The sequence below is a fragment of the Cimex lectularius genome, unplaced genomic scaffold (assembly GCF_000648675.2).
Source record: "Cimex lectularius strain Harlan isolate CLEC.00 unplaced genomic scaffold, Clec_2.1 scaffold84, whole genome shotgun sequence".
NCBI lineage: Eukaryota > Metazoa > Arthropoda > Insecta > Hemiptera > Cimicidae > Cimex > Cimex lectularius.
The window spans coordinates 980340-997717 of NW_019392631.1; the positions used below are offsets into that span (position 1 = coordinate 980340).

The window sequence follows — 17378 nt, forward strand, 5'->3', positions numbered from 1 at the left end:
CAACTCGAGGGTTGATAGGACCTCTGTTGATACAAACGCTCGTAAAAAAAGATCAAGTATGATCATGCTGGAAAACAACAACCCTTCTAATGATCATTTTAATCAATTTTTTTTCTAATACATATTATGTTTATAATACTTTGCATCTCAACCACGGAGCAATGAAGCAAGTTTGATGAAGAATTTGTTATTGGTAAACGCCATTTTTTCTTAATTAGTTATTTATTTATTCATTTTTTATTTGAGATATCAAGTTACATTTGTATATTACATGTTATATTATATGTATTACATGTATTAAAATGAAATGCTCTGGGAACGCGTCGTTATTAGAGGGTTCTGGTTCAGAACGTCCTACAAGTTGGGATGAATTACTCAAATAACTAAGATTAAACTTATTGCATTACACGTTTCTGGAGCACGCGCACACCCGTAAACAAGGTTTATAAACACATCACGCCCGAAGAGCCATTATCGACTTCCATCGCCCTTCACGAGATACGACAGACATTCGAGTTTACACTCGATTATCACCAATTACGAGTGCCTGGCGGTTACGAAAACCAAGCCCACGACATACTGTCATACTATGTCGTGAAAAGTTATACACATATCGCACAAGAAAAGTGACACAAGTCGAAAAATTCTAAAAACGTCAAAACACCTACCCATTAGGTGTCATGGACGAGGTTCCCCTTTACGATTCATTTTTACAACAATCAATTAAAAAGCCATGGACTCTGCCGGGATTCGAGTTTCGAACCCAGAACCGCTAGAGTGGCAAATGGGAGAGACATCCTAACCACACGACCATCGTGGTTCCCGGTCGACTAATTAAGGTATCTCTATTCTAATTTCACGTTACATACTTGTAAACCATGTTGTAAAGCATATGTTCAAGCGAATAAATGAGTTGTCCGTCGGACTGTTTTTGACGAGCCGACAACGACCAAGAAACCCAACATAAATACTAGTCCTAAATTTAGAAAAAGAGCGATTAGAATCAAGCCAGTAATGAAATTTTTGCATATACTGGTTATGTCGGTCAGTCTTTTTTTATTTGATTATCAACCGGTCATAAATGGAGCTTGGAAGTCTGTACAACTATTCTACAAAATTGTTCATGAACAATATTAATACCTTGAAAGTAGTTTAGGAAGTAGTAGGTACCTTTAGTTAAATGAAATAGTTGGTTAATAAAGTAAAGTAATTCCTGTCATTCAGGAGGGTTTAACGTCCATCAACCAACACATTAGGTGTCGTGGTCAAACCACTTTACGATTCATTTTTACAATAATCAATTAAAAAGCCATGGACTCTGCCGGGATTCGAATTTCGAACCCAGAACCGCTAGAGTGGCAAATGGGAGGTGGACACCCTAACCACTCGACCATCGTGGTTCCCGGTCGACTAATTAAGGTATCTCTATTCTAATTTCACAGGCGATTCGTTACATACTTGTAAAAGATATTTTAAAAAACCAAATATCATATTTTCTGGGTCTATTTGACAGCGAGTATTTTCTCTATCGGCAGCATTGAAACACCGAATTAAGCAGAAGTCCTCTGAAGAATAATTGTAACTGAGGATAACATGATATTCTTCCGACCGACATATCCCACACCCACGAGAAAAGTGACACAAGTTGAAAAATTCTAAAAACCGGATTATTTAGTTTTTTTACGTTTCCGGGTGTGTGATGCTACAGGAAAAATGACAACTGTAGGTGGACTCTTAACTGCTAGGCAACACTGTGTCACTTTTGACTTGGCGGTAACGAACGTGTCACCATTCACGAAAATTGGCCTTAATTCCTTGTCAACCTTTAAAGCATCGGTGTTAGCATTGATCAGTAAATGTGGCACATTTGGAGTTACGTCAGTTTTTTCTTATTTAGTCAATTTCTTATGCTTTTCCGGAGTCACATTTCGAAATAATGAAAAACAATTGTTAAATCAATTGTAGAAATGTTTTTCGTAATGTGAAACTAACATAGGTCCTGATGATGATCTTGCAATAGGTCGAAAACTTGGCAGTAACAACTGAATTTGCTTTTTTCTTCAAGAACATACCTTGGTCTAGAGTGTTCGTAAATTATTTTAGTTTCATTTCTTTTATTTTAATAACATTCTTAATTATATTATTTTTTATATAATTTTTTAACAATGTTGTCTTTTAACTTTTAGATTATTTTATAGTTCCAACGATTTTTGTGATGTTTTAATTACAATATATTCAATAATCAATAAAATCTTTATTTCAATGATTAATTTTGTATTTTAAATAACTAATTAGCCCTGACTCCAGAAGGAAAGCATATTAGGTCAAAAAGGTGCAACATCTGGAGCAAAAAGTACTGCAATATTCTCCCCCACCCTTAGCAATATTTTCGAAGGTATAGGACGTTATATTGCAGACTTGGTTTCCTTAATATCCTCCAATATCCGATTTTTATAAAACATCTTTTCAGGATGAAATAGTTTGAATTTTAAACCCTGCCTTTTTAAAATCATATAGCACGTCCATTTTATGTATTTATTTACTATAAACAAGGCAGGTCCTATAACTAAGGAAACATACGCATGATTTAGTGTGAAAGAGAGAGAGAGAAAGAGAGAGAAAAAAAGTATGAATTATTTCTAACGAGAAAAAGAGGTTTTAGGAATGAAAAATGGGCGAACCTGATACGAGATTAAAAAAATTAAGAAATGATCACAGGTCTATACAGCACGAGGAAGGGATCGGTATGGAAGCAATCAAGAAATCTTTCGATATGCCTTTAGTGTTATTGGTCGATATTACGAGGGCCTAAACGGACGAGGGCGTACGCTCGAGGTTTTATCAGCTGTGAATTTATGGTGGCCGAGATAGGTCGGTCGAGGCGTCAAGTGTATTATAGCTTTTAATTATAGCTGGGCTTGGGCGTGCGGGCATTCGAAGAGACTCGGCCGTGGGACCCGAGATCACCTCCGCAGATTAAGACTTGTCTGATTAATAGGCCAAAACTTCATTACACTTACACACTCTTAATGGTCATCCTCTCTGCCCGACAGATATCGTAAATACGCCAATACACACTGTTAGCAAACCGCTATCTATAGAAATATAAATCAAGAAATTATATAAAAATGCTCAGCAGTCAAACAATGCGAAGTTCCCAATTTTTTTACAATGTTAAAAAATCCATCAATGCCAGCAATTCCAGCATATGTTCACACAATATCAAGTAATGTACGTCCTACATTAAATTACTACACCAAAACTTGTATGTATCAAATAGTTTAGTAATATTTTATAAGTAGCTAAGCATAACAAGGCATTGAAGTTAAGTTGTTACTGTTCAGTAAAATCTAACAAATAATAAATGCAGAGAAGAGACAATCTGTACCAACACCCTGTGTTAAATTACAAAAACTTAACGACAATATAAGAAAAAGAAAAGAGAAAATAAAACATTGGATTTATTTATTTATATTTATTCAGATATCGTGAGATGCGGTCGAGTGTGATGTAGGTTTCAGAAAAACATTTTCTTTAACGTGCCAACGTTTCGATCTTTTATTGAGATCATCTTCAGTGCTCAAAGTGTTTGTCTTCTGTGTAATTGTGCCATCCTGGCGTGTCGTGTTGAGAGTGCCCAAATTTTATTTATATTTATATTTATTTGCATTCTATTAGAGGTTGCCCCTTTAGTTGAAAAATTTCCGTAGTAGAATGTTTTCTCATTAGATATACTAATAAACATTTTTTTCCAACATATTATTACAATGTGGGTTTTTTTAGTGACCGGTTGTTTAATAATTTGTTGGATTCATGAGGATTCGTTCTTGACCGCTCCTCACGAATCCAACAATTTTTTTTTTACAATCTGCAATTTTTTGTTGCAATATGTAATTTCATGAAAATAGATATATTTACATATTTATATTGTGAGGAGCAAATAATCAATATTATTTCCCCATTTCATTTGATTAGATAAAATTCACTGCCTACTCCTTAGAAAGCAGGTCGCGAGGGCATTTCCTCTTGAGACGTCTTGTGGCATTGTAGGGATGGGTTCTGTTGAACAAGGCTTGGCCGAGACTATAGAGCGATGGGTGAGATTATTGTGAAACTTGGTAAATAATTGGGGGATTTTAAGGTCGGTGTGGACGGTAGTATTGGAGACATAATACGAAGCATTTATAAGTAATCTAAAAACTTTAGATTGAAATGATTGGAGGCATTAGATATCGGAAAGAATAGGTTCACCTATTGTCGATTGTCGTCCTATAAATTTAAACCGTAGAATCTGTATAGGTCTTGTCATTTCAGTCGTATATGCTGATTCCACTTTAAGAGTGAGTCAAGGTTGAACCCAAGGTAACAACGCAGTCGGATTTGGGAATAGGAACGTTGTTGTAGTATATTGTAAGAGAAAATTTCCTTCGGAGTCTAAATGTGAATTGGACCGATGTTCCCATCTTTACTCATGGGTGTTGAGACCCGTGAGGATCTTTAACGTCCGGACTTATCCCCGACGGGATTTCTCATACGCCCAGTGTTCTCAAAGAGACACCAGGAAGATTTAACATGCATGGACTTGTCTCATCCCTTGGCTAGCGAGGTGGTGCAATGCTGGCCAAGTTCAGAAATGAGCTAAAAAGGGCACATCCATACATGTGCTTTGAAAAAGGCAGTTTTGTGGTTGTGGACCCCCGGCGAGATAGAGGAGGCACTCTATCTCCGGCTCCGGTTGGCCGGTACCCTCCAGCTAAGGTAAAATTTGTTTGCAAACCACGAGTCCAACTTCAATTAGTAGAGCCGCTTGGATACTCTTCTCCCGTGGTTCAGTATTATTTTTAAGGTGGGACTGATCGCCGAACCCCTACTGATGCACCCGTTGCCTGAGGGGTGCGGGTTCAATAAACCCCTGCCAAAGGGGGGAGGGGAAGGAAAAAGGAAAGGGTAAGGAAGGACAAACATGCTTTCGTTTATCTTCATTTTCCGTTGTCAAACCAATGCTATGCATGTGATATGGCCCTACAGATTTTCCGAAGCAACCGCAGGATCGAGGTTAGAGGAGCTGTGTCATCGGCAAAAGATACAAGAAGGGTGGTAGGTTTAGTGGGAAGATCTGCAGTATAAAGGATAGAGGATTGGTCTCGCACACTACTCTGCGCCACTCCCTAAAAAGCAGTCGTATTCGGAGTAATCTTTATACTTGTCGGACCCGAAAGAACCGCTCTGTTAAGTAAGAAGGGAGGATTAAGCAGAGGTTATTTGTTTGGAAGGACACGCTTTAATTTGTACAGTATTGTGCCAACACGGTCAAACGCTTGTGCCACATCAACAAAGGCTCTCCCATAGAATATTTTTTGCGCTCAAAGGACTTATATGAGGTCCACAACGCGAACCACAAGCTGGATTGTACAACTAATATAATCAAAAGAGAAAGTTTGTTTGTATGTAAGAGGTAATTTCGAAATTTATTGGTCCGATTTGGATCAAATTTTTTAGACTTGTTCCTTGGATCGTAGGAATGACATAGATATAGTTTTGTCATGTTATTGTTGCAGTATCAGGAAAAGATATAAAATTCTGCATGTTACTGTGCACATCGCCATCAACAGGATCACGAATAGATGTTGTTAAGGTGTGTTTAAGATGCCGACACTTTGGAACAATACTGAAACGCTTTATTTACAAATATGAAAGCTCATTTAGGAGGTGGAAATAATCAATTTTCAATTACTAAATGTTTGAGATAGTAAAGTTTCAAATGGGAATTTAATTTAGGGTTTAATTCAAGTAGATAGAAAATTAGGAAGAGTTTTAGATCTATTAAAGAATTAGTTGATAAGATTTACCCAAATTTAAAAAATTGTTCAAAAGAAGTCATAGTATATTGATCACGATCATGTCTCGAAGGATGAATGTATCGATAAAATAAATGGTGTTATTTTGCAAAAGGAACTAGGCGAATCTAGTTTTTATACTTGTACAGATACTGAAGTAAAAATATAGAAAACAGTTTCATTTAATTAATCGTTATGTAAGGTATTGGTTGAAATGAAAAAGTTAGTGTCACGAGCGGGATTCGAACCCACCTTCCGTGGTCATTTCATTTGTGGCCAAGAATCGAATCCTGATTAAACGACATATGAAAAATGGCAAAAAGGAGGGAAAACTCGAAAGGTTGTAGGTTGAGATGTGGAGTTGTGTCTGAGTGGATCGAAATCACGACAGCTCAAGTGGTTACAGCAGCGGCGTATTGAGCCGAAGGTCGTGGGTTCGAATCCCACTCGTGACATTAACTTTTTCATTTCAACCAATACCTTACATAACGATTAATTAATTAAAAGAAGTTATTTGGTCAATCGTACTACGAAATATAATGGGTAGACAACAGTATTATCTCCAAGAATTTTTATATTCTTTAAATTCTCCAGGACTTCCATCGTACTGTATCAAATTAAAAATTGGCGCTCCTATAATGATACTACGCAACTTAAATCCTCCAAATCTGTGTAATTACGATTACATCATGATTGCAGATCACAAATCTACGTAATAATATTATCGAAGCCATTATACTTGTGGGGCCTGCAGCTGGAAAGAAGGCGCACATATCTAGGACTCCATGATGCTCACGGAATTGTTATTTCCATTTAAAAGAACGCAATTCCTTATTAAACTATCTTTCGCTATCACGATTAATTACGAGGACAAACATTTCAATATGAGGGGTTAGATTTGCGGGAAGAATATTCCTCACACGGACAATTATACGTCCGTTTATCAAGAACCGGAAGTTCGGGTTTTATTTTGATATCATACGGAGACAAAACAAAAAATTTTGTATATTCAGAAGCATTTGTAATTATTTAAATTATAATACTACCCGAGCGAACTAAGGGCGTCGACTAGTATGTACATAATTTTGTAAATCTTATGATATGGCCTTATCAGGCTGAATAAAGTTTATTTTTTATTTTATTTCAATTCACCCTTTGGAGATCAATGTGTAGGACAGTTAGTGTAATAATAAATCGAAATAAGCACATATTGTTAATCGTATTCTAAGCATTATTTTTATGAATGAATTCTCAATAATAATAAAAATATGATATATGGTAAGTGTAGCAAGGTGAATGTTATGATCTTGCAATATCTCAAATTTTCTATCTTAAACTTAGCAAATTAGGGGGCGGCGGTGGCCGCAAGGTCTTTGACACGGCGCTCATCACTGTAAGGTAAAGGTCCCGGGTTCGAATCCAGCGGCCCTGCATTTGAACCCTACATGCTTACAAATGGCCTTTTTTTTTTTCAAAAACACCGGCATCCTGAGGGTTTTGACAAAAAAATATAGCCTTACATTGCCTTACACCGACATTACTGTAGAATACCTATGTAAGAATATCACTTTTCGTATATTATATGCCACTACTTTTCTCGTTTTAATCGTTTCTTTTGCTTTTAATAATCATCAAGATGATGACATGACGCCACTAAAAATTTATCAATAATAATATATTGATTAAATTGCCAGCGTAAACAGGCTTTACGTAAGATTATGCTTTCGTTATCAAATTAAGTTATCAAACATAGAGAAAGGGACATTCATGATTATTGTGTTATGAGGTGATGTCGAGGGTGAAGTCCCCCTCCCCCACTTAACGATCTATGGGCTTAACTGTGAAAATGACGGTCCCATAAGGTTGGGCGGCGTATTACAGACAAAATGGCAACTGAAATAGAAACCTCTGAAATAAACAAGGAGGGCAGCGGAAAAAAGAGAGATATGGTTGATTACCTTACCTAAACAGACCGAGATCGCCAATGAAATTCACTCAAAATACTAGCTAAACTAAAATAAAAATGTGTGGTGATTAGTGACCGTTAGTCGATGATTATTCAGAAATCGTGAAATGCGGTCTGATGTGATGTAAGTTTCAGAAAAACATTTTCTTTATCGTGCCAACGTTTCGATCTTTATTGAGATCTTCTTCAGGGCCTGGGATTTACAAACATTGTATACATTTAACAAACGTGTTGGAGGGCACTCTCAACACGACACGCAAGAATGGCACACTTACGCAGAAAACAAACACTTTCAGCTCTTAAGATTATCTCAATAAAGATCGAAACGTTGGCACGATAAAGAAAATGTTTTTCTGAAACCGACATCACACCGGACCGCATCTCACGATTTCTGAATAAAATAAAAATGATAAAAGTGGCGATATTTCCCCCGGAATGACAAATATTAACATCAAGAACTGAATGACTTACATTCTTCCTAGTCCCTGATAGATGAACGGCAAGGAGGAGGCCGAGCCCAGTTTTGAAGATCTATACTTCAGAACTGAATACTAATAATTTCTATTACCAATTATACCAAAACCTTTTTGGTCACTGGCTAGCTTCAGGTTGTTAATCAACCTCCGTATCCTCGCCAGCAGGTCCGTGAAGGGTCGTGCTAATGGCTTTTCCTCTGCAAGTTACAAAAACGTGTTATGCGGTCTCTTCTTCCTGCACAGTGTTTTTTTTTACAGTACTCCTATCCGATGCATGTGCCTTCTTAGCCGGCAGTGCCGTCAGGAGTCAAACCAGAATTCTAGTTCTTGCGGTTACTCTCCAGTAGTTTCTTTGTAAATCTTTCGTTGCCTTTCTATGAAACTCTTCGCATGCCTGGGGTATTGTTCCACCAGGTTTTCAAGTATTTAGGATGCATTTTTGGATGGTCTTTGTTTTATGGTAAGGTGCAAGGCCACAAAAGGGTAACTAGATAATTCATTCATTTTCTTTTTTGGCCAACGTATCCGCCTTCTCACATTAACAACATAACACGCCTCTATGTCCCTAATGCCCAGATACCCCTGCTAGGTCAGGTCTTTGGTCTCACTGACTACTGCCAAGGATAAGCGTTTTGCCTGAACGTCGCGTGAAGATAAGGCCTTAATGGCCGCCTGAATATCGTCAAAAATGGATATCTTCCTGCAATGTGTCCCTAGGATTTTTATTTCTTTGGCGCAGTGTTCAATTGCTTTGATGTCAGACTGGAAAACTGTTGCATGTTCAAATAACGAATATAGCAAGCTCATGAATGTGTGGCACCTCAGTATGTGAAAGGTTCTGAAGGGGTCATCACTTATTCCCTTCTACTATTACTGTCTTACACTGATCCACAAAAATAACCTGAGCGTAAAATACAGCGGCGATCAGTACTTCATAACCTGAAAACGGTACTCCCGTTGGTACGTTTACGTTTTGCTTTATAATTTACTTTTTCTCCTGCCCTCAACATATATGAAATCCGACCCTTGGCTAACTAAATTTTAGATGAATAGGGATTTTAGAAAATGAAATTGGTCTTTTGACACTCGTCTAAAAACCATTGCAATCAGCGACAGTGATCTAGTTAATTTCCATCTTTCCATAATTTCTCTAGGCCCTTAACCGTATTGTGGCCTAGCATCTTGCCTCAAAAAAAGGACACATCCAAAAATGGATCTTTAGAGTCCAAAACCTGGTGGAACAATCCCCAGCCCTGAGGCCCTATCCCTATTACTATATAAATTTTAAATTCAACAAATTAAAAACGTTGAGAAGGGAAAAGAGTTATCGACATTTATTACCGATCTCTTACGATTCAATCAAGTTTTATTTTATCAGAATTTAATTTGGACCGAAAATAGCAGTTGATCAAAACATTTATACATGGCTCATAAAAAAGAAATATGAAGAAGTTTTTCTGATGGAGAAGAAAGGCCGTGGAAGGGCTAATTCGGTGTCGGCTCTCCACGCTCTCAGAGAACATTGTGATGTCAAGAGAGTAAATGAGTTGTCCGCCGGTGCCAGACTGTTTTTGACAAGCCGACAACGACCAAGAAACCCAACATAAATACCAGTCCTAAATTTAGAAAAAGAGCGATTAGAATCAGGCCAGTAATGAAATTTTTGCATACACTCGTTATGTCGGTCAGTCTTTTTTAATTTGATTATCAACCGGTCATAAATGGAGCTTGGAAGTCTGTACAACTATTTAAAAAAATTGATTTTTCTAAAAATTTGAAAGTAGTTTAGGAAGTAGTAGGTACCTTTAGTTAAATGAAATAGTTGGTTAATAAAGTAAAGTAATTCCTGTCATTCAGGAGGGTTTAACGTCCATCAACCAACCCATTAGGTGTCGTGGTCAAAACCACTTTACGATTCATTTTTACAATAATCAATTAAAAAGCCATGGACTCTGCCGGGATTCGAATTTCGAACCCAGAACGGCTAGAGTGGCAAATGGGAGGTGGACACTCTAACCACTCGACCATCGTTGTTCCCGGTCGACTAATTAATGTATCTCTATTCTAATTTCACACGCGATTCGTTAGATACTTGTAAAAATTATTTTAACAAACAAAATATCATATTTTCTGGGTCTATTTGACAGCGAGTATTTTCTCTATCGGCAGCATTGAAACACCGAATTAAGCAGACGTCCTCTAAAGTATAATTGTAAGTAACAACTGCGGAGAACATGATCTTCCAACCGACATATCCCACACCCACGAAAAAAGCGGCACAAGTTGAAAAATTCTAAAAACCGGATTATTTAGTTTTTTTACGTTTCCGGGTGTGTGTTGCTACAGGAAAAATGACAACTGTAGGTGGACTCTTAACTGCTAGGCAATACTGTGTCACTTTTGATTTGGCGGGAACATACGTGTCACCATTCACGAAAATTGGCCTTAATTCTTTGTCATGCTTTAAATCGGTGTTAGCGTTTATCAGTAAATGTGACACCGAGTTACGTCGGTTTTTTCTTGTTTAGTGAATTTCTTATGCTTATCCGGAGTCACATTTTGAAATAATGAAAAAGAATTGTTAAATCAATTGTACAAATGTTTTTCGTAATGTGAAATTAATGTAGGTCCTGATGATGACCTTACAATAGGTCGAAACCTTGGTAGTAACAACTGAATTTGCTTTTTTCTTCAAGAACATACCTGCTGCACACCCTAATCCCTCGAACATCGCGATCCCCGGTCGATTAACTATTCTAATTTCACGTTACATATTTGTAAACCATATTTTAAAAAATAAAACGTCATAATTTCTCTGTCTATTTGACAGCGAGTATTTTCTCTATCCGTGTGCTTCTTTAAGTTTACGGGTGTGTGATGCTACAGGGAATATGGTTCAACTGTAGGTGGACTCTTAGCTGCTAGGCAACACTATGGATCACTTTTGAATTTGTGGGAATGTACATGTCACCATTCAAAGTAGCATATCTTAGTTCCATGTCCAGCTTTATAGCATCGTTGTGAGTATTATCGATTATACATTTCGAGTTACGTTAATTTTTTTCTCGTTTAGTGAAGGATTTTATGCTTTTCCGGAGTCACATTTTTACTTGTGTCACTGTAATTTGAAATAACCGCCCCATCTTTTTATTATACTATTCCTGCGTGTCAAGAAATCTATAATGGCAATTTGGATCATTGATACATTCATGATTTAGGTTTATTTATTATTTTTTTTTTTTATTTACTGGGGCTTCCGACATCTAGATCATTTCAGCTCCAAACTAAGTCAATATTCTATTTACACTTTCAAACTCCACATTCATACAAATAAATACATTCATTCCGTTTGGTCGGTGGACTTAATATTCCTCCACCGACCTATACTCAAACTAATCTAGATTGGGGTCGATGTAGTACTTTTATAAATATTCCCTCATCGACCCCGAACACACACTCATACGCTCTCAACGTTCGAGGGGCAATAAAGACGTTATATTTCACCCTCACCCCTCGCCATTCACGCTAATAAATACATGCACTCAAACAAAACATATAGACACACAACACGTAAGACATACTATATACAATTTAAAAAAACAATTTCCCCTAAAAAGCGGAACAGGGGACCCTGAAACTCGCTGCAGTGCTCGAGAACCTTTCTTAAGTCCGGCGGTATGCCTACACGCTCTCTGTATGGTGCAAAGTCATGACACGCCTCAATTATGTGGGACACATCGAGCAACCTTTCTCTGCATAAGGGGCACCTGCGCGGGCTTTGGCCCAAAAGCAGGTGCCCATGTGTCAACCGCATATGGCCAATCCTCAGTCGATTGAGGACGATCCCTCGTCTCCTGCTCAGGTTCTCTGAGGGCCATCTACCAGTCGTGCTCTTGACTCGCAAGAGCCTCTCCGACGACCCCGCCGACTGACGCTGCCATCAAGGGTTTATTTGCGTATTATATATAATACATGTATATATACATTTCATTTCACATTATGAAAAACAATTGTTAAATCAATTATACAAATATGCTTTTCGTAGTGTGAAATTAAACTAGGCCCTGATGATGACATTAAAATAAGTCGAAAATTTAGCTGAACTGAATTTACTTTTTCCTTCTAGACCATACCTTGATCCAGAGTGTTCGTGAATTATTTTGGTTTCATTTCTTTTAATTTAATAACATTATTAATTATAATATTGGTTTTTTTCACATTTTTTAACAATGTTTTCTTTTAACTTTTACATGATTTCATAGTTTCAACGATTTTTTGAATGTTTTAATTACAATATGTTTAATAATGAATAAAAAATTTATTTCAACAATTAATTTTGTATTTTAAGTAACTAATTAGCCCTGATTCCAGGAGTAAAGCACATTAGTTTGGGTCGAAATAATCTTAGTAGCAAACAACTTAAATTAATGAGAGTCAATATGTGCAAGAAAAGTGTACCACTAAAAAAGGGGTAGTTTTTAAGGGTAGAACAGCAGATTTTTAAAGTTTAGTGTTTTCGTTTAGGTCTTGGTCAAATGAAAGACAATATTGAGAGATAGTAATGGCATATACTTAATATACAAGTAAAAAAAAGTAAACGTCCATTTGTCTTTCCTGTATAATTTGTTGGGTTGTGTCACTTTTCTCGTGGCTGTGCGATATTTCATTGTATATAATTTGTACACTCCTCAGTCATAAAAAATTAAGAAATAGACAATTTTAAACTGAAATTGAAAAACGAATCAAAGAAATAAAAGCGACTTTGATTATGTTCATGTCCGGCTAATTCTGTGCCCTAACACACTATCATCAATGCGGATATTACATACCTGTACAATTACAGTTACCGGTTAACAAATACTTTAGGATCTGTACGACCAGAGTTGAGCTACCGGTAAGTAATGGCTAAGACCGTACCCAGTGTATGATAGTAGATTAAAGACAGCTTTTCGACCGCTAACTAATAATCAGAGCGAGCGAGTACATTAAGGAGAGGTTAATGTATACAGGAACCCGAGTTTTGGTTTTTTAAATATATGTTAACTAGTAATCCTGGCGATGAAAACTAAGCCCCGATCCATGGGAACTTGGACGTCTAGAGATCACTGAGGTATCTCGCATAAATCGGCTGTATTACAATTAATGATGGGGAGCCGGTAAACGGACAAATGATAGTAGGTCGGATCAAGATAACGTTCTGTCGAGGTATATTGTTTGCTCTCTAATAACACGGGCCTGACTACTGAATAATGATGACTACAACTACTAATCATACTCCACTACACCACTCTTCACATTTCTAAATTCCGATTTTAATTTTATTGGATTATACGTTTGATTGTTTTCACGGATATCGGTTAGTGTTCACATCAAAAACTCATTTTTAAACTACGATTGCAGGAGAGTAACCAAAGGCCATTCATGCCAAATAATATGCAGTTGGTCTATTTAGAAAAACGATGCTTGTAAGCGTTAGCATCGTATAAAACAAGTATTTTTTATTGTTGTTTTTTTACTCATTGCAGTTTTAGTTAATGGTTGTCAATCCGTTTGTTGGCAACATCAAAAATCTGAAATGGCTCAAAGGTGCCTGGACCCTCATCACACCGCTATATACCAATGAACAAGCAATTCTTGAACAATGAAGCAGTGCTTTTTTGTATGACAGGAAATTATTCGCACCAGTTTCAAATAACTTTCTAATACATACAATAGAAGTCTAAAAAGTTAGTGTCTGAAACTTGAAGTTCTTTAGCAGCAATAAACAGCAGTAGAATTTTTTTTCGTTCCTTCATGCAGACACACCTAACAAAAAGTTTATTCTTATTTGTAATGTACTATACGACCCATATATTAAATCAATTGTGCACATTACAGTGCTTCAAATGTATTCCAGCGTTTCTTTTGTGCCTATTTCAAACATTTCAGTTATTTTTAATATCATTGTTGACCTGGACTTATCAGTAGAAAGTAGATTGGTATGGTAGCTTTTGACACGCCAAAACGAGTATAACATCAAAATTTTTGTTTATTGTGTTGTGTTGTGTGTGTGTTGGATCGTTTTGTTTATATTATTTTATTTTTATTCTATTGTCTATTTACATTGTAAAAATTAACAGTCTCATGAACTAAGTACCTATTTTATCTAAGGTCTTAGTTGAGATGAAAAAGCTAGCATCACGAGCGGGATTCAAACCCACGACCTTCAGCTCAATATGCCACTGCTCTAACCGCTTGAGCTATCGTGACACTAACTCCTCCAAATTTGAAAGGTAGGTTAAGATATGAAGTTGGTTTGAGTGAATCAAAGTCACAATGCTCAAGTGGTTAGAGCAGTGGCATTTTGAGCCAAAAGTCTTGTGTTTAAATCCCACTCGTGACACAAGCTTTTTATCTCAACCAACCAAAACCTTAATAAAAAGTATAACTAATTTAAATAATTAATACAAAGTTTTGCAGCCTTATGAAATAAAAATCAATAATGAACATTTTTTTTGAGACAGAAATGAACTAATGAAATGAATAAATATTCATTTGAAAAATGATCAACTTGTTATTGTAACTGATCTATAAAATTGTTAGATAATAACTTTTCATGTAATAAAATAATATCATGTATTCATTGCAGGTGGTTTTGACAGTAAATTGGAGTTTATTTGATTATCCTTTATAAAGGAGTCGTATTTAATCTAAAATATTTAACCGCCACCGCAAACTGGCCAGCCAAATTTTAAAGGTCACAAGTGCCAAAACTTTTACTAAACTTAAATCGACTCAGGTGCAATTTTCTTAATTTCCTAACTAAAACAAAATTATTGGTAATTACCAAGTGCAAAACGTACTCCACTCAGAATAAGCCAATATTAGTGTAATTTGATCATTACCAATCAAAATGATTATTTTGGGCCACCTATCTATGCTGGATTTGTACATCAGATTGGTTTCAGCATTTCACTATCTTCAGTGTGTTTGTGTAATTTCTGGTAGAACAAAATGATTAGTAATGATTAGTAATGATTACAAGTTCATCAGCCTTTACCACATGAACAAATCTCACAATATTACTGTGATGAATATTATCATAATCATGCATCAAAAGCACTTGTTAAAAATAAATAAAATCATATTTTGTGAATATAATAATAATACGAGCCTTTATTTGCAATATAAAATAAAAAATTTAATAAAAAGTGTTATTAGATATAGATCCGTTAAATTTCGTGGTCCGATTGACCAAATTACTTCTTTTCAGTTAATTAATATTTTTGCAATGAATTAAATAGATTACACGACATTTGAAAAATGGCAGAAAGGAGGGAAAATTCGCAAGGTGGGTTGAGATGGGAAGTTAGTGTCCGAGTGGATCGATGACACGATAGCTCAAGTGGTAGAGCAGCGGCGTATGTAGCCAAAGGTCGTGGGTTCGAATCCCGCTCGAGACACTTACTTTTTCATCTCAACCAATATCTTGCATAAAGATTAATTAGACATAGAATTAAAAGGAATTTTCAGGTCAAAACCACCAGTTCAAAGAGGGAAAAATTGGAAAAAAAAACCTCACTGTAATAATAAAATAGAAGAAGAAAGATTTCCTGTAATAATTGAAAAGGATAGTACTAACCACAAACTGTTTTATAACCCATCAAATGAGTTGACTAGCAATGAATAAAAATGGCTATGATGGAGTGATCTATACCCACAAACAGTTTGTAAATAGAATCACTTTTTTTTTTTAATTGATATACTCACTCCATCATAGCCATTTCTACTAATAACTTTCCTGATGTTAAAAATAAAAAGGTATTTTAATAGAACCTTTTCTTATGTTTTATTAAGAATTTAAAATAATAAATACCTTCTTCTTTGAAAGCAGCTATGGCGTGATCTATAACAAGCCAAGGGTGTGGGAGGTCAAGAAAAACTGCATCGGCCCCACCCTCGATGCCAAACCCATTTTGACAGACATCCCTGTGCGACACACTCACAACATCGATTATGCCGTGCTCAACAAACTCTTCTTTGGCAACTGAGACACGTTGCTCGTGAAAATCAAATGAGTATACAAAACCGTTTGGCATTACTCTTCGGGCTAAAGCATGTGTTAAAGAGCCACTCCCAGTCCCTGCAATTTAAAAAAATATAAACTTGAACCACATTTTTAAAAAATAATATATCAGTGTGCTACACTGATATATAAAAAAAGCCTACAGCTCTGATATTCAATATAAAAAAAGCCTGCCAGTTGTTTATGCTTTTACTTGAAACTGTTATTACGGGACTAACAGTTGTATTTGTAGTCATTAATGACTACATATAGTAGTGTACATATCCCTTTTATACATTTTAGTGAACATAACTTCTATATTCTAAATAAACACCACACAAAATTCACACTTTTAAAAAATTACTCCATATGTGTTTAGCAGACAAAATTTACCAAATTAATTATATTTATCTAAAGTCTTGGTTGAGTTGAAAAAGTTAGTGTCACATAGTCACAATAGCACAAGGGGTTAGAGGAGTGGCACATTGAGCCAAAGGCCATGGGTTCGAATCCCACTTTTTCTCAATCAAGATCTTAAATAAAAAGTATAATTAATTTTTTTTTAATTATAAAAATTGCATTTACTATTACCAGATTCAATTACGATGCTTCCTGGTTTGATTTCCAGTTGAAAGAGTATCATGCTGATATCAGGGGTGTATATGATCTGGGTCCTGTGAGGTAGTGTAAGGGTCCATAGCTCTGGAGTAGGCAAGAGTATGAATGCCCACCCCTTGCTTAACTCTACCTTCGATCCATATTTCACTCCTATCAAAGAAGCAACTTTCAGCGCACCATACACTGTCTGGAACACATTTTCAATCATCTCCCCATGCTTGTTTTGGATGCTGTTAGTCACTTTCAGTGCATGGAGACTCGTTGCGCTGATGTAGAGAATGACTGTATCTCCCTCCTCGACCTTATCCTTGCTTATAGAGAAACTCATCCAGGCCTGGGGAAATTTACTACAATTCTTTATAACCTTATATAAAAATTTCCAGAAATTTTAAAAATGTTTACACCTGCACAATATTTTTGTCATCTCTCACTTAAGA

General features: G+C 36.2%; 1 protein-coding gene across 3 annotated transcripts in view; it reads right to left on the minus strand.

The window, feature by feature from the left end:
• LOC106662861 (tRNA (adenine(58)-N(1))-methyltransferase catalytic subunit TRMT61A) overlaps window positions 1-17378 on the minus strand; it is a 53698-nt gene that overhangs the window by 26813 nt on the left and 9507 nt on the right. For 2 of the 3 annotated variants that reach the window (XM_014387271.2, XM_014387269.1), the window contains exons 2-3: window positions 16915-17275; window positions 16135-16401 (exon numbers count right to left, since the gene is read on the minus strand). In XM_014387271.2, the coding sequence (XP_014242757.1) occupies window positions 16135-16401; window positions 16915-17269 (622 nt within the window). In that variant the 5' untranslated portion in view covers window positions 17270-17275. Of the gene's footprint in view, window positions 1-16134; window positions 16402-16914; window positions 17289-17378 lie in introns of all 3 variants that reach the window. The other variant, XM_014387270.2, reaches the window with a different exon arrangement.